Raw genomic sequence first — 23,917 nt, forward strand, 5'->3', positions numbered from 1 at the left:
TTCTCAAGGTACAGAATCTGTCTTCACAGAGGGGTTTTGTAAAAATATCAGCAATTTGGTCTTCTGATTTTACAAATTGAATATCAATAGTACCCTTTTGCACATGTTCCCTAATAAAATGATACTTTATCTCAATGTGCTTGGTTCTTGAGTGCAAAACAGGATTTTTTGAAATATTTATTGCACTCATATTATCACAAAATAGGGGTATACTATTGATTTTTAATTTGTAATCTTCCAATTGTGTTTTTAACCAAATTAATTGTGTGCAACATGCAGATGTGGAAATGTATTCTGCTTCAGCTGTGGATAAAGCCACTGTGGCTTGTTTCTTGCTTGACCACATGTTGAGTGAGCTTCCAAGGAAGCAACACATGCCGGACGTGCTTCTTCTATCCACTCTATCTCCCGCATAATCTGCATCACAAAATCCTACTACACAAAATTCATCAGATTTAGGATACCACAAGCCATAATCACAAGTTCCCTTAATGTATCTAATGCGTTTAACAGCCGTAAGATGAGATTCTTTTGGGTGAGATTGAAATCTTGAACATACACCCACACTTTGAACAATATCTGGTCTAGAGGAGGTAAGGTACATGAGTGAACCTATCATTCCCCTATACCTTGTTTCATCCACATCTTGACCATCATCATCCTTTTCAAGTTTTGTGTTGGGATGCATTGGTGTACCCATTGCTTTGGAATTTTCTAGGCCAAACTTTTTAATAAGTTCTTTTGCATACTTTTCTTGGTAAATAAAAGTACCACTATGAGTTTGTTTAATTTGGAGGCCAAGAAAGAAAGTGAGCTCTCCCATTAAACTCATTTCAAACTCACTAGTCATGAGTTTTCCAAACTCTTCACACAAGGAAATGTTGGCCAATCCAAATACAATGTCATCAACATAAACTTGAACAAGAAGTATATCATCATTAGATGCTTTAATGAACAAAGTAGTGTCGGTGGTACCCCTTTGAAATTTATTTTCCAACAAGAAGGCACTAAGCCTTTCATACCAAGCTCTTGGAGCTTGTCTAAGACCATAAAGAGCCTTAGTTAATTTGAAAACATGATTTGGAAACTCTTTATGTTCAAAACCGGGGGGTTGTGCCACATACACTTCTCTATCAATAAAGCCATTAAGAAAAGCATATTTAACATCCATTTGAAACATTTTGAAACCTTTATGGGCGGCATAGGCAAGAAGCAACCGAATTGCTTCCATTCTAGCTACCGGAGCAAAAGACTCATCAAAATCTATATCCTCTTCTTGATCGTAACCTTGGGCCACTAATCTAGCCTTATTACGAACAACTTGTCCATCCTCACCAAGTTTATTTTTAAAGACCCACTTAGTACCCGTTACCTTCATACCATCCGAATAAGGTACTAATGTCCAAACCTCATTCTTGTCAAATTGAGCTAGCTCCTCTTGCATGGCCTTGACCCATGATGGATCTTCAAGAGCTTGTTTGACATTGTTGGGCTCCATTTGTGACAAGAAAGCAAAGTTGCTAGGTTCGGTTTGTCTTTTGGTGGAGGATCTTGTTGTTACACCATGAGAAGGATCACCAATGATGAAGTCATGAGGATAACCCCTCATAGACTTCCATTCTCTAGGTTTTCGGCCAAGTGTTGAACTTTGATGAGCTTCTGGTGGTCTCGCTGTTTCAGTTTCTCGTGTCTGCTCAGGAGATAAAATGGAAGTTTCTCCTTCAATCTGACGAGACAGAATCGGGCTGACAGATTCTTCATTCTGGACAGATTTGGGATTTTCTTTGCTTGTTCCATCCTCTTCACAATCTGAATCAATATCCTTCACAATACTGGGAATTAAGTTAGAATCACAAAAAGTAACATGTATGGATTCCTCTATTGTCCTATGTTCCTTGAGATAAACTCTATAGGCCTTGCTTGTGGTGGAATATCCAACAAACATTCCTTCATATGATTTTGGATCAAATTTTCCAAGATTTTCCTTATTGTTAAGCACAAAACATTTGCATCCAAAAACATGAAAGTACTTAAGATTTGGAGGGGTTCCTTTCCATAGCTCATAAGGCGTTTTCTTTAACCCTTTTCTAATGATTGTTCTATTCAAAATATAACATGCTGTGTTCACAGCCTCAGCCCATAAGAATTTAGGAATTTCACTCTCACATAACATAGCCCTAGTCATTTCTTGAAGGCTTCTATTCCTTCTTTCAACCACCCCATTTTGTTGGGGGGTTCTAGGACATGAAAAGTTATGAGAAATCCCTAAGTCATCACAGAATTTTTCAAAATCTTGATTTTCAAATTCTCTTCCATGATCACTTCTCAAATGGGCAATTTTCAAATCCTTTTCATTTTGAATTTTCTTACAAAGGGTGGAAAAAGCATGAAAGGCATCATTCTTATGAGTAAGGAAAAGTACCCAACCAAATCTAGAGTAATCATCTACCACCACAAGACCATAATGTTTACCTCCTAAACTTTGAGTTCTAGTAGGACCAAAAAGGTCAATATGTAACATTTCCAATGGCCTTTTGGTTGAGATTCCATCTTTTGATTTAAAAGAGAATTTTACTTGTTTGCCTAATTGACAAGCGTCACAAGTAAGATCCTTATCAAACTTGATGTTTGTGATTCCTCTAACTAAATTTCTTTTGACTAGTTTAGAAATTTGATACATGCTAGCATGTCCCAACTTTCTATGCCAAAGCCATTTTTCAGATTCAAAAGATGTAAAGCATGTTACATTTTGTTCCTTTAAATCCTCAAGAGTTAATCCATACACATTGTTACATCTTTTAGCTTCAAGAAGAACATTCCCAGTTTTTTCACACACAACTAAACAAACAAATTTCTTAAAGATAACTTCAAAACCCAAATCACAAAGTTGACTAACACTAAGCAAATTATGTTTCAAGCCATGTACAAGGAGAACATCATTTATACAAGAAGAAAAGTTTTTACCAACTTTCCCAACAGCCACAATTTTTCCTTTTGCATCATCACCGAAAGTGACAAGTCCTCCATCATAGTCATCAAGCTTTATGAAGAAGGTTGCCTTTCCGGTCATATGCCTAGAGCATCCGCTGTCCATATACCACACATTTTCCTTCCTTTTGGATGCTAGGCACACCTACAAAACAATGCTTAAGTAACCTTAGGTATCTAAATCTTTTTGGATCCTTTTACGTTAAACCATCTTCTATGTCCTAAGCCATTGTAATCAAAAACAATTTTATAAACCTTGTCACCAACCATTCTTTCACCGAAAAAGCATTGAATGGGAAAGTGTCCATTCCGATTGCATAGTCTACAAAACCTTGGAGTTGCATTTTTGTTAAAGTAGGTGGGATCTTGAAATCTTGTGTCATTAGAAGATGAAGCAATATTTTCAAAATGTGAATTTTCAGATTTATAAAACCCCAACCCAGCCTTATCATAAAGAGGTTTTTGACTAGCCAAGATGTGATTTAAACTTTCGGAACTTTGTGTAAAGTTAGCCAAGTCTTCCTTAAGTCTTTTAACCTCTTTAAGCAACTCTTCATTTTGCTTAAAATAGTCCACATATGCAAGAACACAATGGTTACTTTCACAGCTCCTAACTTGGGCTCTTAACTGCTTATTTTCTTCAACAAGATCACAAGCAGTTTCGGCCTCTCTCACTTTTTCTTTTAGAAAACTGTTTTCGGCCTTAAGAATGGTAATTTGCTATTCAAGTTCTTGATTTTTCAGCAGAAAACATCTTATTTTTTCAGAAAGATGGTCTATCATAAGATGAAGATCTTCAGTGTTAGGGTTATGAAAGACTACCTGATCTATGTGGTCTGCCATGAGACATGTCTGTGACTTGGTCTCGGTTTCTTCATCATCATCATCAGAGTCATTCTCCAAGTCTTCCCATGTGGCCATCAGTCCTTTCTTCTTTCCTCTTTTCGGCTTTTCCTCCTTCTTCAGCTTGGGACAATCAGATTTGAAATGCCCCATTTCCTTGCAATTATAGCAAGTTACCTTGCTAAGGTCTTTCTTTACTCTCCTTGTGCTGCTGCCTTTGCCTTTGAGCTTAGCCATTTTCCTGAATTTTTTTGCAAATAAAACAAATTCATTTTCAGAAGAGTTATCACTGGATTCATCATCCAGAGGGTTAGTCACAAAAGAAAATGCAATTTCTTTCTTTTTTGTATCTTTTTTCAAATAGGTATTTTCAAAAGCAAGAAGATTTCCTCTCAAATCATCAAGTGTCATGGAGTCTAAGCTACTACTCTCAGAAATAATTAAAGCTTTAGTTTTCCACTCTTTTGTGAGACATCTCAACACTCTTCTCACTAGCACAGAATCTGAATGTGTAATTCCAAGAGCATCTAAGCCAACAATAATAGCATTGAACCGTTCCAACAGTTCATCAATGGACTCTCCTTCCTTCATTGCAAACATTTCATATTCTCTATTCAGCATATCTGTCCGAGTCTTCTTGACAATGGTGGTTCCTTCATGGGTGATTTGTAGTTTGTCCCAGATTTCCTTTGCCGTTGTGCATCTTGATACCCGTCGGTACTCCTCGAAGCTGATAGCACAATTGAGCAGATTTATTGCCTTGGCATTTAACTCCACCTTCTTTCTATCTTCCTCGGTCCATCTTGCTTCTGGTTTGAGAGAAACAACTCCTTCTGCACTTGTGATAGTTGGAAATTGAGGCCCTTCGAGAATAATCTTCCAAAGTCTGTAATCCACTGCCTGTACAAATATCTTCATCCTCTCCTTCCAATAGGTATAGTTTTTCCCATTGAAAAGAGGAGGTCTGTTGCTTGATTGACCTTCAGTTAGATTATAGGACACCACATTTGCGCCACTGTTTTCTGCCATGAGGATCTTTACTCCAAGCTGCAAAGCTTGATCTCTTTGAGACCAAGCTCTGATACCAATTAATGGTTTCAGTGGCTAAGAGAAGGGGGGGTTGAATCTTAGCCCCCTTTTTGTTGCTTAATACTTGCTGAACTCAGAGGAGACTTTTCAGTTTTGGCTCGTCTCTGGATACGAGACCTTTTTGTTTTTGCTCGTCACTTGCCATGAGACTTTTTGTTTTGTCTCGTCACTTGGCACGAGACATTTTAGTTTTTGCTCCTATGTAGTAGAAAACAGAAATGGAGAGAAGAAAGATTACACCCAGATATATCCTGGTTCAGCTGCTAAGTGCAGTGCAGCCTACATCCAGTCTCCATCACAAACATGATGGAATTTCACTATAATCAATCTGATTACAACTTGTAAAGTGCTAACCCAACTTACAAGGGGATTCCCACAGAATCATGAAACACAACATAGATGAACAAAGGAACTCTAAGACATCTATGGCTTTTTCTTTTAATTTTGCACTCTCTGCCTTTTTCCGCTCTATGGCTTTTTCATTACAAACCTCACTGTTTGCCTTTTTCCATGAGACTCAAGACATGACAAAATTAAACAGAAAAATACAAAACAAAATGCATTGAAGGAGAAGAGAAAACTGTTAGCTCAGGTAGCTCTGAGAACACTGTGCCTTGCACTCTCAAATTTTCTCCTTGCCTCAAACAGTGGCTGTCCACCCTTATTATAGAAGAGGGGAGCCTCCACTTATTGAAGCCAAAACCGAACCAACTTCTTCCTCCTTCAACAAAACCGGTTCGGCCACATAGAGAGAGAAGAGATAATCATGCAAAACCCAACATGCAATTACCTCTAGTCCTTTCTTGATCATCACCCTTCATCAATCCGAGCTCTCCATTCTTGGCTTGCTCTCCAAGATGGATTTCTGGCCCTTGATGCTTCATGATGATGATGACTTCATCTGCTTCAATCTCTGCCTTCAACCATCACTTCGCCACTCTAGCTACTCCCTGTGGTGGTTGAGCAGAATCAAAGACAAGCCATGCTTCAAGAATCTCCCTTGCTGGCCGAGATCTTCTTCGTCCATTTTTGAGCATGAAAGGCTCAAGATACATCACCAAATCTAACCAAATATAGTGAATATCTCAGCCACAGCTCATTTTTATTTTAGTATGTTTTCTTGCCATCATTAGCTTGATAGTCTTGATGCATGCAACTTCATTTCGGTAGCTCCATGTAGCTTCCATGGCTTCCTTTATTTTCTGGATATTGACCGAAAAGAAGAGAGAGATGAGAGAAAATAAACAACTTGAAACAAAAGCAATTCAAATGTAATAAACCAATTAGTTGGTGAAAGTTGCTTTTACTTCCCTAGCTTAGAGTGGCGTGTAGTCATTACACCCATCAATCAATTCAGCTGAACTTTTCTCTCTCATGTTCCCCATGCATTAATTAACAATGTAATAGATTTTGAAATCCATCACATGGTTAAAGGCTTGGTTCCGTTGGAAGCACTTTGCTTTCATTTTTTTTTTTTTTGGTTTCGGACCAAGTTTGGAACCATGCATCACAAATAAAATTTGGGCTTGTAGCATTGAATTTAAAACTGGCCCAAATGATAACATTTGCTTTCTTGATGAATATTTGATTCGGATCAGCATGGAAACATTCATCAAAATTCAAATTGGGCTTGGTAGCAATAGAGCTTAATCTGACCCAATAAAATTTTGATTCCTTCAAACCAACTGGGCTTAGTGATACTATTTAAGTTCTGGCCCAATAGTAACATTTGCTTTCCTGATGGATTTTTGGATCAAGCATTGTACACAAAGGAAAGCTTTCTTTGGGCTTGCTGTATTTCATTTATTTTCGGCCCAAAAAAAAATCTGCATAACAAAATTATTAATTAAGCAAATATGAGTTAAGATTAAATCAATAATTTTGTAATTAAATATTTTAATAATGTTTGTTCATCATCAAAATTAAATAGGAGTTTTCCAAACTCATCAGAACACTTGACACATTAAATCATTTCTAATATTGTCACATAAATATTTAATGAAATTATCATTTTATAATTTTTTTTATCATTATATTATTTTTTAATCTTCTTAGGTAGTATTTAGCCTTATTTTTTAACTCGAACCCGCAACCTCTTAATTGAGTATGGAGAATCTATGCCATTTGAGTTATTACTCATTGGCTATTTCTACGTAAATTTTTCTATACCTTTAATAGTAATGTTATTTTTTTAATAGATATAAATTTGTTAGTAAAAAAGAATTTATTCTCTCTTTTTATTCTCACTTATATTCACGTTTAGTCATTTACTATATAAATCAACGTTCACTTCACACCCTTTTCTTTTTATCTCCTTTCACATCATCTTATGCCTTTCACTCTTTATCTTCTATCATTACTAATATTTTACACAATTATTTAAAAAATTTAGTTAATGATTATAGATTTAAAGTTCTTTATTTTAATTTGCTAACAATTTGTTCACTGTATGTTGAGTGGTGAACTTCTAAAATACTATAATATGAAATTCTTACAATGTTTTTACTTTTACTTTTGCTATTTTTGATATAATTAATTATGTTTATTAATTATATATTATCTTTTCACTTATATATTACTTCTATCTTTAACAATTTATATTTTTTAGTTATAATAATAGTATTGAAAAAGCAGATGCCATGATTCATGGATGTTATTTTTAATTATTGAAACATTATATATATATATATATATATATCTGTGTGTGTGATGAACTCCTTGACTCCTTCAAACAAACAGTAGAATGTATAATGTCTTTATAATTTTATTTAAATTTAATATTAATTTTTAAGTTTTTTTTATTAAATAGTTTGTTATGTATAAAAATTAATTAATTTTAGTTCTACGAAATGCGTAAATTTAAATCTAGTAATATATTAAAATAAAATTTAAAATAATCTCTTAATACATTTTTAATCTTCTAGCTTTTTAATATTATGGCACGTAAACTTAAATAACTAATTAACACAATTTACTTATTACTTATCTAATTAAATTATTTTTAAATTTTTTTACTTCTACTTCTCATATGTCTTATTATTTAAAATAAAATTTACAATAGAATTACTTTCACTTACGTGTGTAATCATTTACTTATCTTAATAACTAATAAATTTCTAATTAAAATAGATATTATAAGGTTCATCTAGAGTTTCAAATACATATAATCATATCTGTCAATAATTCTCAAAACAAAATAATAATCCATGTTTGCCAAAAGTACATATATAATGCGCTTGCATAATTCTTATCCGTACGTACTTGGCCTATCCCATATAAATTCTTCTGGATTTCTCTTTGCCAAATAGTGCGACAAATGCATTTTTCAAGTGTCTCCAACTTCTTAACAATCCTTAAGTTTATTCTACTAGAAAAACATAATGAATTTTAAGCAGCCACGTAATCTAAAAGAGTCAATTAATTAAAAATTTTAAAATGATACAAGCTTATAGCAAGATAATTAACTTATAAAAAAGATATAATCTGATGTATATAACTAAATTTAGTTCTCAATTTGTCATAATTTAATATGACACAAGGGCCACATAAACAGTAACAATGAAGTGTATAATAGAGTATAGAGTATAGACTGTAGAGGGACTGTGATCACATGCACTTGTTAGTTGTTACCTACTCTTAAATTCTGATCTTAGCACTTTCCAGAAATGATCATGTCAACATCAACAGTAAGTCATCAAATGTGAAATCTAATTTTCAGCCAATTTCATTTTCTATGTAACTCATACACCAAATAACAATCAGAGGCACCCAAACAAATCCAAACAAGTACTTACAAAACCTATACTCTCTGACTATGAGGAAGTCACAGAGGATCAACAACAAAATCTTCTGTGATGGCAGTCACGGCATTTCATTTTTCTAAAAGAAATTAAAAAGCATTGTAGACAAGAGTACATGAATATACAATAATTAGTTTTCTTTTTTTCTTCTCTCATATCTAGGATTTGGATGTTGGTTTTAATTTAGTTTTCTTTGGATTTTTTTTTTTTGTTATTATTGTTAATTTATCCTATTTATAATCATATTAATACTTGCCTTTGAAAAGAAAAATGCTTCTCTTTACTTTTTACAATTGTCCTGTTTTGCATAAGGATAAGCACAAGAGAGAGTATGTAAAGGGAAATGGATTATTCCATGCAAGAACACAATGTATGAGTTTTTTTATGTCAAAAATAGAAAAAGCAAAATAAATATGTAACATACTATATTTGGATTTTTTATTTTATTATTGATGAAGAAAGTGAGATTTACGAAGATATTAGAAAAAATGGTGCTTAACAGGAGTTTGGGGGTGTGTTCTTCGGGAAGCACAATACGCAAAGTGCATATTCCTCTGACAATACGCGTTCTGCGTATCGCGTGTATGGTCGACGCGCGTCAAACCCCTGGCTCGTGAATGAGGTGAATAATTACGGTCTTTTTCTTTAATTTGCACACACCTCCAATTTGCATACGCTTTCATAGACACAATCACAGTTTCCAGACTCGGTTTTCTTTCCTTAGTTTCTTTCCTTTACTGTCTCTCTACTCTTCAATGCTTCCTTAGTTCCATCTTTCCATACTTCTTGCTGCACGAGACTTCTGTCTTCATTTGCCAAGCTTTTTTTTTCTTTCAAAAATTAACAAGTTATTTTAATATCACTAATATAATTAGTAGATTAATTGTGCATTTTTTTTAATCTGAAATAGAAATAATGTGATATGTATAGTTGTTATTTAAATTGAATAGTATTTATTTATTAGTAGTAAAAAAAATACATAAGTAAAGATTATACCTTTATTATATATTTAGATGAATGATGATGATGTTAATTAGTAATTAGTCTTAAATATATTTTAAATTTAAATAGAATTTTTTATTTAAGTGATTTAAATCTGAAAATAAAATATAATTGTGATTCTAATTTATATTTTAAAAAGTTCAAATTTAAATAGATATTTAAATATATTTCAGTTTTAATTTTATATTGATATTTGAATTTAAATATATTTTGAATTCTGTATTGTACACACTTAGCATAAAAAGTGGTTGGCTCAGATTCACACACCCGATAATCTACTCCCCTACGAATGATATAATCTTTAATTGCTGCAATAACAGCCTCTCCAGAACTAAATTCCATGCCAACAACAAATTCACTGTCCATAACAACAACAGGATCTACAGCAATAACAACAAGAAATCATTCTAACTATTGCTTTACGATTCAATAATAATAATAATAATAATAATAATAATAATAATAATAATAATAACTGCTTACTTGAATTGATATACTCAGGAAATTCTGGTACATCCATAGCGTCTACATCCAAAGCGCTAAGGAAAAAAGGCTCTCTAGATGGATGTTGGCTCGCCAGTGCATTTGCTACATCTGCTACGTTAGACTCAACTATTATATCATCTTCACCCACTCAAATTCCTCTTCGCTTTCAGTCTTATAAACTGTCCAGTCGATATTAGCCTCTGGTAAATCAACCTCAACTAATTCTTCAAACTCAACATACAACTCGAGAACGGACACTTGTGCCCGTGTTTGTTGGTAGATGGAAAACATCCCTTGCATACTTCCTTCGTCAACCACATGCATTATTTGAAACTGAACGAAACCACCAAACACTAAAATAGGTTGTCTATAAAAAATATTTACGACTCTATTTAATACTTGATTATCACCACATTGACAAAGTATACTCTTAAATTCATCATAAGTTATTGCAAAAGGAATAACAATATCACGTGGATTCTCACAAACAAAACTCACACCCTCAGATATTTGGGAAAAGATTGACCATTATAATATATTTTCAAACTAATACCTATCTCCATTTTTATACTCTTACATTCTCAAAAAAATAAAACACTTTCACACTCAATCAATCTAATACCGTTCCTCCTTTTATAGTACTTCAATTATAATTTTTTATTTAGAAAACGACAATATGTAATCTGTAAATTTACAATACGCAGTCTGTGTCTTTGCAATTCACAAACTGTGTATTGTCACTTTAATATTAAATAACACAATACGCCTTCTGCGTATTGTTAAATAAATATAAAAAAAATAGAATCCACCCTTTGCGTATTGTCTTCATGAATGTGTCAGCCAAAATCTACCCCTGACAATTCGCCCACAATTCGCCCTCTGCGAATTGTACTGCCACCAGAATTTTGCAAAACACCCTCACTTCCAATATTAAGGCATTACACCAAATCTTTTGCAATAACTAAAAAAATGAGCCACTATATTTACCTTTTTACACTTATTAACTAATATATTGGGAAGAGAAGTGTGTTGTTCAAAGTCATGGAAATCTGGTGTGTTTCACCACCCACATGTGGTGCAAATAAGTCAGACTATTTGATTTGTTTTGATCGTGCTTTCTGCTTTTGATTTATTGTAATAATGTTGTCATTCATATCACTTTACGATTCCAAGATTTTTCTAAATTGGTGATACTAAATTCCAGTAGACAATACTAAGTGAACTCTTTCAATTACCAACACGAGCATAGCTCTATTTTTAGCTGATAAACTTGACTTCATAAACTGAACTTACTTTGACTTATATAGGAAGATTTTGGTGCTTTAAGTTGAATACTTTCAAACAGAAATAATTCTCTTTTCAGTACACGAGTGGATAAGTAACTGCGTCTCACTAAACAATGCTAGTGTTAGTAATTTTACGCAAGGGCACAGTGGTTCACATAATCAAATGTTTTCCATATATCTAATATTAAATATATAACTTAGTATTCAAGGTAATTCAGGAGTATATACATACAAAAGGAATATATTTTGGACCATAAAATTCTGTTTTTGCAAATTCCATTGATTAGGCAACGCCATACACTTTCTAGAGCACCACATAACAGTGCCATCAAAAGTGATTAGTGCATACAAACCACAGGAAAGAAAAAGAAGCAGCAAGATTAATTAATTAAGGAAAGAAAAATAAGAGTTTATGAACAACAAGAAGCAGCTCCTCTGGATACTTCGGCAGGTCTATCAACAAGAACCATCCCTGCTGGGTTCTGAGCTGGCTGAGCCCTTGGCAACCTCTTTGCTGTTTTGTTGACACAACCAATTCAACAGTCAGCAAAGTGCAGCACTTCATTGCCAGGCAAAAGGAAAAAGAATAATAATAACAGTATATACAGAACAAGTTTCATACTTCCAGAACATTAAATTTTATTAGAATAATGAAGAGCAGCAAATAAATAAGTTGCATGCCATGCGGTACAACAACAAAACTGGAAAACTAGACGACCCTTGCTGGCGTGGAAGAAAGAAAGCAGTCCAAGAATGTAGCCATAAACTATCATAAGGGCAGGTCATGTTAAGTGGTTCGGCCAACAATTTCATAATTAATGAACAATTTATGAATTCTTAAAACTAGTCATGAAGACAGTATCAATTTTTTGGTCTGTAAAAGTGAAAACAGATATTTCGTACAAGTGAGTGCTTTTTCCTAGTTAAACTGACATTATCCTCAAATTCTTTTTTTGGGTACTGAAATTCAATTAAAGAAGGATGGAGATATTTTAGCAAAGAAGGATGATGCAATTTGGAGGAAATATGTTATTTATGTGTTTCGAGTGTTCTGTTTCTGTTTTCCTTGTTTTGTTGTTTCTGCTATGTTTGAAAATATGGTATGCGCATTCTGAGGTACTCTTCGCTCCTTGCTATGTTCAGTTACTTTTAAAAGAATAAAAAAAATTCAATTAAAGCAACATAGGATATGAAATCTTCATCAAGTAGGCCATAATATATAAAATAGGAACAAACTCTCACCTATTTCATAAAATATATCATTCACATTGGCTGCAGTTTTTGCAGATGTCTCCATGAAAAACAGACCATTTTCCTCAGCATATACACGTGCCTCCTGCAATAACCATAGTTAAAACATATGAACAGAGAAGTTCCTGAAATGTCACTATGATATATTAGTAGGCATATCAAATATGAAAGGGGAAAAAGAAACAATCAATCGTTGAAGAACAATGCAAGCATGCTCCAATCACAACTACATATTACAGCATCTTTTGCACCAAAATTTTGATACAACAAGCCTGCATGATAAAATCAGAATTACTGTACATACTAGATACACAGTTCAAGCCAAAAAAGCATGTCCATTTTTCCCTTTGCAAAGATGCATTCATAAAGGTTCATAGGCATGTCAAGCTTAAAACCACTATTTTCTTTTTCATAAAAAAAATTCTTCATCAAGAATTCACAGGTCAATTTCATTTCCATAGCGGTTTATAGTTTAGGACCAGAATCAGTAGTCTCCTATTGTTCTTTTCTTTAACCTTTGTTTGCCACAAAGTTAAGAATATCAAAAATTTATACAGCAAGCATGGCATAAAAGGAATATACGAAAACGATACTTACATCAGCTGTCACTTGCCTCTTATCTTCCAAGTCAGCTTTGTTACCAGCAAGAGCCATGACCATGTTAGGATTCCCTGTAAGTACATTATTTGAGAAGCTACTTAAGCAACTACAACTGCCATAATCCCCAAACGACTAAGTTTAACAGAGAACGGCTAACAAAAGGTAGCGCTTGTTAAATATATAATAATTTAGAGCAAAGCCTCAAGTGTTATTTTCTCAACAATCATTTTGACCATTATTTTTTTTTATATCCAGCATACATTGTTAGATAAATTCTAAATGGAAGGGGTGTGTCTGGCTTCTAAGTTTTTCTGTTCACAATATTCTCACTCACAGGATACAGAATCATTCTCACATCATCTCATGCACAATGGTCTTATGTATGAGTTATTCTACTGTAAAGCATGACTCCAGAGTTTCATTTAACAATTAACTTATTCTATCCACAAGTTCCAATAAAAACAGAAACAGGAAAAAAATAAATAAACAAATAAAATTATTGAAGTTCAAGAATGTGTTTTTAGGGGGGACTCTTCACAAATATGCTGCATCAAAATAACATTTTAAATGGTTTATACCTAGTTCAATCTTGATTTGTAATTTATACCTTTACTTCCCAATATAGAAAAGCATAAGAAAACCTTAGAACCAATTAACTAATACCTTGCTTTTGAAGCTCTTGGACCCACTTCTTGGCTCGCGTAAATGAGTCCTACATGTAAAACATAGAGGCAGTATAATTGTTAGAAGCAAATTATCAATCCTCTGAAATAAACCAAAGGACACAATCATGCTGGTAGATTTGATATACTCATTTAAGGAAAATATGAAGTTGACCCATCATACTGATCTTCAATATTTTGCACAAATTAAGCTCCTACAAACATATGCTCATACATGCACAAACTTCCAAATATAAACAACCAAGATTTACAACCATATACTTTACCAAATTTCACAAGCCTTGTAATGAAATCTATTAAATAACCTCTGATCAGTCATTAGTTTCAAATTAAGGTATGGCATAGACCTCAATCACTATTATGCTACAACGTTTTGTGTAAACTTTGGGTCAAAAAGAAACAAACAGGTTTCCTATTAAGAAGCATCATGCATATAATAATGTCTAAAAGGCAAGATGCAATCTCATGGCAAGGATTGTTCTGGAAACTATGGAAATACTGTAAAACAGCATTTGACTATGTATACACCAAACACATACAATCCAGAGTCAGAATGTTTTCAAACTTACTATTATTTTTCAGGGGAATGTAAAGATATAAGGATAATCATATTTTAGACACTTTAAACCTCAATCCAAAAACACATTTCCAGCATCTAACAAATACAACAGAAAGGGCATCTTGATCACCTAATTGAGCACAACAAAGTTGTGATTTGAGACCTACCATGCATTATAAGCAAGAAAGAAGTATCAGCACAAAATTACAAGCCAGAAAAAGCTAATTGATGTAGACCAAATATTAACAACTTAAATAGGTATTCAAAAGGGTATTATACCGGGGTAGTAATGTCATAGACAATGATAGCAGCAGCAGCACCTCTGTAGTACATGGGTGCCAAGCTATGGTATCTCTCTTGCCCAGCTGTGTCCCAAATCTCGAATTTCACTGTCGCATCATTGACAGCCAATGTCTGAGAAAAGAACGCTGCACCTATAGTTGATTCCTGTGACAATAATAAAACCACAAAAATTCAGTATGATGATCCCCACCTTCTGTACATTCAAGCCTTGTCACAAAATCAAAGCTCCTAAAACCATCAACATTGACACAATCACCAGGAGAAGATATCTTCTCTGAATCTCTCCCGTTCACATCCCAATTTTTAATTTCTTCTCGGCTACTATCTTCAGTTTCAAAAAGATAGCAAATTGGTCTCAGTAGCCACCAACTATCATAACCTTCGTGATCAGATTGAGCTTCAGCTTTTCGCAACCAGCTGGAATTCCCATATATGATGTAGCTCCATCATAGTAGCCCCCCCGGGACCCAAAAAAAAAAAGATTTGATTCAAAACGAATAACCCACTTCTAATTTATCGAAACAAATGCCCGTGATCAACAAACCCAACAAACTTCAGCAAATAAAGCAAGGAAACCCTTAAAATTTTAGAACTTCCAACTCCAAAACGAGGAAATACAAAAAAGGGGTTTAAAAAACCTGAAATTCAAGAAATTGACCCTTGACGAAGCGCAAAACGAGACTGGATTTTCCGGCACCCATGTCCCCGAGGAGAACCTGATGACATATATATTAAGAATATTAAAAATACTAAACAATTAAATTAAAAGCAAGGGAATTATCGAACGGGAAAGAGATGGAGCGAAGAACGAAGGTGAAGGGTAAAGGACCGACCAATTTGGCATTGAGATTGTTGTGGCCGATCGTAGCCATTGGGATGAGAATTGGATCGATCGGCAAATCGGAGAGAAAAACCTACGACCCAATACCCAAAAGATTCGAGCTTTGTACTCCGCGAATACGCTGAGGATTTGGAATGATAAAAAAGAGACAAATAGAAAGAGAGAATGTCTCTTCCGCTGAATAATAATAAGTTTATTTGCTTTTCGCTTACGGTGGGTTGTTTCCTTCGTTGCTTGCTGCGTCGGCGTCCAAACGCTTTCGTTTTATTTGTTTTCTGTCGTTTGGCAGAATTCTTTTGGGCTTTAATTTTATTAAATAAAGAAAATTAATTTATTTTATTTACACGGTTGGTGTGGGACTGTAGGTTGATGGTGACATGCAAATTGCAAATGCAAAAATTGGTTTTGCTTATATATTGGGCAAGTCCATAAGGTACGTAACTACGTAAGAAACAACCAAAATTTCGATCCCTTTAGTGTTGCCTGTTATGTTCTTGTGGAGAATATATATAGGATTCTTTGACTGCTACCATCTTCCACCAATTTAATTTTATTTCAATTTGGATAGCAATAATGGCTATACTGCCACTGAAATATACCATTACTGTTTAGAAAAGAGACACAGATGGAAGTTTCAATGCACAGGCTTATATGCGACAGCTAAATCATACGCTTAAATACGAAGCCATAAGAGGCATAGTATCCGCTCCATTGAGCATATGTTTTGTGTTGTTGACCAGCTACCTCAAAGGAAGCTTCGTGGATGCGTCATGCATTGTGTGATTTGTAATTAAAGCGCTTCAAAAAATATTATTTTAAAAAATGTTAAGAGTTATCAAAATTTATTATTTTTACGTATCACTTAATTATTAACTTAATTTATTTAATTTAATTCTTAGTTTAGTAATCTAACAATATACTTTATTTCATATTTTATTCCTCTATTATTTTAATGTTATAAATACTATAAATTTAGTTTGCTTGCTAAATATTAATTTATAATTAAATTCGAGAGATGTATACGTAGCAATAATAAAAATAATAAGTGATGGATTTTAGACAGAATTCCAAATGACTACGACCACAAACCAAATAAGTACACAGAATTGATCCGGGAAGTGATAACTTAAAGGAATCCTTATGTTCAACAAACCAGGATAAGACGAAAGGGTGTTATCATACACAAGAAATGTTAATTTATTATTTTCAATTGGTCACAGATCACATCCTAGAAATCTGAAGAGGAATAGAAGTTTCAAGCATTTCATGCCTGAGAGAGACAAGAGGGATCTTTTCCAATTGGCCTTGTTTCTCCAAAATGTGTGTCTGGCAATTCTCAGCGGCCATAACACCAGCAGAGTAAGCTCCATGCACTGATCCCTGATTATCCAAGCTCACAGCTTCACCACCAAAGAATAGATTACCTAATGGTGCACGAAGCTTGTCATACACGTCAGTTGGCTTTCCAACTAAATCATATGAGTAGCAACCAAGAGAGTTTGGATCTGTTCCCCAACGTGACACGAGATACTGAACCTGCAATCATCCAACAAAACAGTTTATCAGGCTCCCGCAATAGAGTGCAAAGAGGAGAGCATGTATGAGAACATGAGAAATGAACTTACTGGCTCACAAGCATCAGGGAACATATTCTTGAGCTGTTGCATTACAAACTCGGCAGCTGATTCATCAGAAAGTTTCTCCAGGTCATAAGCAAACCTGCCAGCCGCCATATAGACGAGAACGGGATGACCTGTTGCTTTGTGGAGATTGAGAAAATAGCCACAGGCATAAGAGGTTGGGGCAACAATGCCCAGGAGTTCTACATTAGGCCAAAACACCTTGTCGAATCTTAGGGCCACCTTATTTTCATTGCCCACTCCAAGATCCGAAATGGCTGAAACCTTCCAATCGGGCAGTTTTGGTTCAAATTCAATCAGATTGGCCTTTAGAATTCCAAGAGGAACGGTTATAATGGCAGCATCAGCAACAAAGTTCCTACCACCCTCGACCGTAACCATTACCTTATTGTAACCACTGGATATCTTGGTCACCCTACATAGTGAAGTTTGCATAAGGGTCAAAACTTTGTGTCTTATAGATGGTAAAACGGTCATTCTGCTACCGAATGCTACCAATGTCTCAGATTCAAAAGAAAATCATACAAGTCCCCAAATTACGTTGTCACATGTCTAAAAAGAGCTAGCAAAAGGACTTGTGAAATATGTTGTAAAACAACATATTTCAAATTAGCAGAAAATCTAATTCTAGAACCAAGTTAGAGCGCGCGGAAAAAATCCACTTTACTTTTTGTATCAAAGTAGCAACATATTCAAATTTTCCATTGCCTAATATTTCTCCAAGTCAAAAAACATTTTTCTTCTCTCCCTACTTATTGCAAGTCCTGTCATGGAATCATGAAAAAATGGGATTTGTATGCATACCTGTGGTTTAAGCGTATATCAATATCTTTTGCAAGAGATTTTATAATAGGGTCATATCCTTGCACCATAAGTCCATGGCCACCGGTTAGGACATGTTCCTATAATCAGAAAAATAAAATGTAACCAAGTAAGCATATTTGGATATTAGTTAGTATTAAGTTGATCTTTGCATTCAGATAGAATATAAAAACAACCAATGCACATTATATAATGATCGGTCTGAAACAATCTATGTCAATTTTACAAAAATTTGACATTTTTAGGCTTCTACTATCAAACTCAACTCACAGAACTCCATCATATATTCAATAATAATCTAATCCAATCTAATCAAAGGCAGGTGGCAAACTAACTTTACGAAAAAAAGATATTTTTTATCCTTCAACTAATATTAATATACGATGGCACTTACTTGGTCCCAGGTTTTCAGTGATATCATATCCGCATCAGCAGCAAACCAAGCTTCCATTCTGCATATAAACCATTGCAGCACTTCATGGGCAAGTCCTTGTTGCCTGCAAAAAGCTTTGCCAGTTACTTTCATATAACTTCAAGTTTCAAACTCATAGCCATAGATAATATTATTATACTAAAAAGTACCTTAGTTCTGGATGTCTGTCTAACACAATTGAAATTGCTTGGGAAACTGACATGTCATCAGGATTTTCATCTCTCACTTTCCCTGTCTGTTATCACAAGCAAAGAAACAATTAGGCTCCAGCTAAAGATACTCACAATCACATTCTTTACTGAAAAACCAAAAACCATATTAAGGAAAGTGGAAAAATCAACCTCTTCTAGTATTCTCTTAAAGGTGTCTCCGACTTCAATAACTGTCTGTTGTGGAACTTGATGACCATTGATGTTGAACAGCATATAACTGGAAACGCAATGAGTTTGCTGATTAGCATGAAGTACTAGTAGTATAATATAGCCTCTACAAACAAAGAAAATATGATGGCATACATATTTATTCATTTGGCAAATTTATCACATTTATTTATATGTTATCGTGTAGATTCACTTAAAATACTATTTCTTTTTATTCTAAAAATTGCAAAAAATTCCATTCCAAACCTTAAAATGCATCAACCTCAAAAATGATGGATGATCGTTACCTTTCCAAATCATGGTCATATAAGACAGAGTTGTCACCACTGGTTCGGTATAAAGTAAGGCCCAGACCACGTATCAATGGAGCCAAGGGATTCTCATTGCAAACTCCATGCAACCTGGAACATAGCACACAGATCAAAAGGCCATGAATATTATTATTGCGCACAAAACACTCTATACAACAGAGAGACAATTCACTGGAAAAAGTTGTACCATGAGGCACCCATATCAACTGGACAACCAAATGAGTAGTCAGTATGAATCCGGCCTCCAACTCTGTCCCGTGACTCGAGTACGGTTACCTGGCGAAATCATGAAAATATGTTAAAATAGAAAGCAAGAAGAATTATTTTCTAACCTAAAGAGATAGAAAGAATGAATAAGGAGAAAAGCAAATCATAATTATATATGACACCTTAAAAGATGCATCATAGAGACTACGTGCAGCAGCAACCCCTGATATCCCAGCACCAATTACAATAACAGAGGGGCGAGATCTGTGTTGCCTCTCAATGCGGGAGGCAATGGTACCTGATCATTGGACACAAAAATTCAGAATGAGAAAAATATAGAAAAATAAATGAAGAAATAAACACAATGCACTAAACAAATCATGTGATCCAAAATGTTTCTCACTTTTTCCAATTCATGAGAGCATAAAATCGATAATGAACAAAACAGTAAAATAACAATTCCCATCCATCCCATTGTAAACAATAATATCCCATTACGTTTTGTAGCTCAACTAAGACCATAATTATTCCTAAACCATTGTTTAAAGACAGATAGATCTTATCACAAGATTCTAGATAATAGTTACTAAAAAAGGTCCTCAATTCATACACAACACATTCTGATGATATCAACACATAAACAAAACCAGCCAGGCCCTTGAATCAACCAGTAGGATCAAAAGCCAAAATTCCAAACTTTTCAAACAAACATTATTATCATCAGGAAATAGGCAGGCAACTGAGCTTATAAGCCAATGAAAAGAAAATCCAAACTTTACAAAGTTAAAATAATAAAATAAAAAATATATATTAAGAGAACTAACCATCAATCAAATTGGTGGAAAATAAGTCCTCAGGGTCCATACGAAACAGCAAAAAGGGCAGTAAAACTGTTGAGACTTGTGAAGATCCAATAAGATCAAGGGACGATTACAGAGAGAGGGTGTGAAAAAGACAGGATTTTGATTTGGAGAGAGAATCAAATAAAGGAGATCAACAAAAAATATCAAACTTTTTCCTTCAATTAGAATTGGATTCAAGATTTAAAGGGTGTATAGGAACTGGAAAATTAGAGACTAACTGGGCTGAATGATAGAAAATCAAAATGAGTATGCCGGCAATGAAGCGGCTCAGGTTGGAAGACAAACTAGGTTTCTCAAACCGGCTCATAAGGTTAGCACTTTTTCAACCAATTTCAAATATTGAAACTTATCCCAATGGAGATCGCCGGAGGATCGACGACTCTTGCATAAGATCGACGGAGAATTGAGATATCGAACGGAAAAGAGAGATATCTGGCAAGGGGAACGCACTTTCTCTCTCTAGCTTCACTACTTTCTCTCTCTTGATAAAAGACAAGATACTTTTTAGGGCGAATGGCAGAGGTATCAGATTTCTACAACTTTGGGGTATTTATAGTTGATTTATTTGGCCTAAGATATTTAAGATTTTTTCAATTATTTTCCAAAGGGGTGGTTTTGTCATTTTGTATAATGGGGACGGAAACCTAACACATAGCCTGCCTCTCTCTCTCCTCACTTGCTCTGCCACATGCATGGGATATTTTTGGGATTTAACTTTTACTCAGGTGCAGTTTAGGAATTTCAAAGAATCTAAAACAGGGATGCGAATAATATTTTATTTGAAAATTACGAGTTATGAATAGGATTGCCGTTTCTTTTCTTTTTTTTGTGTGACTCACTGTGTCTAATTTAGGACTGCTGTTGTATAATACTAATGAAAATTAGTCAACAAAAAAACAATTAATACTAATGAAAACTAACACACAGTATTTATTATTTTTGTATTAATGAAAAATTAAAATTAGTTTTTCTAAAGTCTACTCTTTTCAAAAGAAAAAAGCTGGATTAAAAAATTTGAGAATATAAATTTAAATTTCCATTAAAAATTTTTGAATTTGAAAAGAATAAACTACGAAATTAACAAAAACAATGTCAATAATATTTTGAGCTTTTATAAATAAAAAATATTAATAGATTAAATTAAAACCATGAAAATAGTATATATATATATATATATATATTCTTTTTTATGAAAGAGTTTAATTTCATTGAACAACAATCAATATACACAAAAGTAATAAGCTTAGTCATAAAAATAAACGGTTAAAATAAATTTGGCAATCTATCATGATTTACTTACTCTAACTTAAAGAATAAATAATTATTTTTTATTATAAAATATTTGGATATTGATAAAATTGATCATAAAAAATTAAAATCAGAGATATATTCATATAAGATAAATTTCGGTCGATAAAAATGACTAATTCTCATTTTTTTGTTAATAATTTCGTAAATACTCCTCTATTTTTCTCTTTCTTTCTCATCTTATTTCCATAACCACCACCACCTCCACTGCAAAGATTTACCGTTTTATTAAATCTACTCATTTTCTTTCATCTCTCCCAGATAGTTGCATCTTGCATTCTTGTCGCAACCACCACAAATTTAAATTACAACAACAATTCCAACCTGTAATTAGAGCGTCACGAACCAACCTACATAAATGTTGAAACACGCGCTCTAGTGGGAGGCTCAATAGAACCCACCGCTCAACCTACCGCCTGCAGTCACACCATTGGAGTGAGGAGCTGCCGTGGTTAGAGGTGTTCGCAGTGCGGTTTGGTTCGGTTTTAAGGAAAAAATCATCCGATCCGAACGCTTAATTTATGTGCGGTGCGATTTGGATTGGATGGTTTTTTTTTTTTTGGAAATTCGATCCGATCCGATTACAAGCGATTTGGATCGGTTTGGATTTGCAATTTTTTTTAATAAAAAAATTAAATACATATAACAAGTCTCAACATCAAATTTTAAATAATCAACAATGACATAACAAGTTTTAACAATATCTTAAAAAGCTAACGATAACATAACAATAGAAATAAAATTATATGTTAGTTAAAATAAATAAATAAATAACATTTTGAACGTAAAATATTTATTAAATAATAATAATTCATGAATAATAGAAAAATGTATAACAAATTGAACATGTTATAAGTATAATTGTAAACATAATAATAAAATAATAATATTATAGCACATTGTGCGGTTTGGATTGGATTGGATCAGTTATAAAAAGTAGATCCGAAATCCGATCCAATCCAACGTTAAAGGACAAGGCATGTGATCATGGTCTTCAACATTGTCTCTACAGACAACACAATATATAGAAGAGAGGGTACCCTCTTGAACTAGTTTATCCTGAGTAGAGAGCCTCCCATGAATAGCAAGCCATAGAAAAAATGAGTGTATAGGGATAGCCTTCGACAAAAACCACTTTTCAGTCACTACTGGCTGTTAGGATCTCCAAAAAATATAATCCAATCAAATCCGAATTAGTACTATTTTAATCGGTTTTCGGTTTAAATCGGATTGGATGAGCGGTTTAATTTGGATCAGTTTGGATTTGAACACCCGTAGCCGTGGTTGTTGTTGCCATTTTTGCTTCTCAGCTCAAAATTCACGATTGGCATAATCGCCACAAACTCTAAGAAATACATCTCATTCTCCTATGATTCTACCTCTGTCTCGATCTCTCCGGTGACATTGACGTTGGCGACGACACTATCCTCACCTTCAACCACATAAAGAAGAACACAATAGTGCGGAAGACAACGATTTCGAGCAAAAAAAAAATAGAGAGAGAGAGAGAGAGAGAGAGAGAGAGAGAGAGAGAGAGAGAGAGAGAGAGAGAGAGAGAGCAACCATGGTTTCGTAGTGAGCTATGATGGAGGCCTCGATTTGACAAGCTGCGACAAAAGGCCTCATCGGAGGTCATGGTTTCATAGTATTTGAAAGGTACAATCAGATCTATTTTTGGTCACTGCCAAACAAAGAGACACGAAGGGAAGAAAAGAGAGTGATGAGCGAGAGAGGGGGAATAGAGGCAGCAAAGTTAGAGAATCAATGATTTTAATCTTTACCGAACGAAATTTATCTTGTATGAGTATAACTTTAATTTCAGCAGATGTGGTGGTGGTTGTGGAAGAAAGATGAGGAAATAAGATGAAAGGAGAGGGGTATTTATAGAATTATTAATAAAAATTTAATAATTGATCATTTTTGTCGAACAAAACTTATTTTGCATGTATAAAACTTTAGTTTTAATTTTTCATCGATAATTTTATCAGCGTCTAAATCTTTTATGGTTAAAAATGACTATTTACTCCCAACTTAATCTTTCTTATTACACCTAACATTTCTTATTTATGTGTAATATACCTTCTTATATATGTTATAGAAATATAATTTGATTCTATTAACTTGCCAAATTTTTTTGAAAAATCTAAAGTTAAAGCACAAAAATATATGTATAGATATTTTGCTTTTTTAACTAAAAAATATAATATTTTTTGTCATATTGT

At 33.9% G+C, this 23,917-nt stretch overlaps 2 protein-coding genes across 2 annotated transcripts; both read right to left on the minus strand.

Moving 5' to 3' along the window:
* Positions 1-11,738: 11,738 nt before the first annotated feature.
* LOC107631406 (ras-related protein RHN1) lies at positions 11,739-16,380 on the minus strand. The gene is made up of 7 exons (XM_016334838.3): positions 15,724-16,380; positions 15,529-15,606; positions 14,867-15,034; positions 14,009-14,057; positions 13,343-13,416; positions 12,737-12,830; positions 11,739-12,008 (listed from the first exon to the last, which is right to left on the minus strand). The coding sequence occupies exons 1-7, from the start codon at positions 15,760-15,762 to the stop codon at positions 11,905-11,907; spliced, it is 606 nt and encodes a 201-aa protein (XP_016190324.1). The 5' UTR covers positions 15,763-16,380; the 3' UTR covers positions 11,739-11,904.
* Positions 16,381-16,837: 457 nt separating this feature from the next.
* Positions 16,838-21,393, minus strand: PAO4 (polyamine oxidase 4). The gene is made up of 10 exons (XM_016334837.3): positions 20,349-21,393; positions 19,707-19,822; positions 19,505-19,593; positions 19,294-19,407; positions 18,968-19,055; positions 18,776-18,861; positions 18,588-18,690; positions 18,176-18,273; positions 17,357-17,786; positions 16,838-17,267 (listed from the first exon to the last, which is right to left on the minus strand). Exons 1-10 carry the CDS (start codon positions 20,386-20,388, stop codon positions 16,953-16,955), a joined length of 1,479 nt encoding a protein of 492 aa, XP_016190323.1. The 5' UTR covers positions 20,389-21,393; the 3' UTR covers positions 16,838-16,952.
* Between the last annotated feature and the right edge of the window lie 2,524 nt (positions 21,394-23,917).

The sequence above is a fragment of the Arachis ipaensis genome, chromosome B3, assembly GCF_059453495.1.
Source record: "Arachis ipaensis isolate K30076 ecotype BB chromosome B3, ASM5945349v1, whole genome shotgun sequence".
NCBI classification, from domain to species: Eukaryota; Viridiplantae; Streptophyta; class Magnoliopsida; order Fabales; family Fabaceae; genus Arachis; species Arachis ipaensis.

Bases quoted from the DNA above. Each gene is read 5' to 3' on its own strand.
- PAO4 (XM_016334837.3), bottom strand. From the start codon at position 20,388: ATGGACCCTGAGGACTTATTTTCCACCAATTTGATTGATG. The intron at 19,594-19,706 runs GTGTCATATATA...TGATTTCGCCAG, and splicing joins TCTATGATGCATCTTTTAAG to GTAACCGTACTCGAGTCACG. The intron at 19,056-19,293 runs GTAACGATCATC...TTGCGTTTCCAG, and splicing joins TATGACCATGATTTGGAAAG to TTATATGCTGTTCAACATCA.
- LOC107631406 (XM_016334838.3), bottom strand. From the start codon at position 15,762: ATGGCTACGATCGGCCACAACAATCTCAATGCCAAATTG. The intron at 14,058-14,866 runs GTATAATACCCT...TTTTACATGTAG, and splicing joins TCTATGACATTACTACCCCG to GACTCATTTACGCGAGCCAA. The intron at 12,831-13,342 runs GTAAGTATCGTT...TGGTTATTGCAG, and splicing joins AGAGGCAAGTGACAGCTGAT to GAGGCACGTGTATATGCTGA.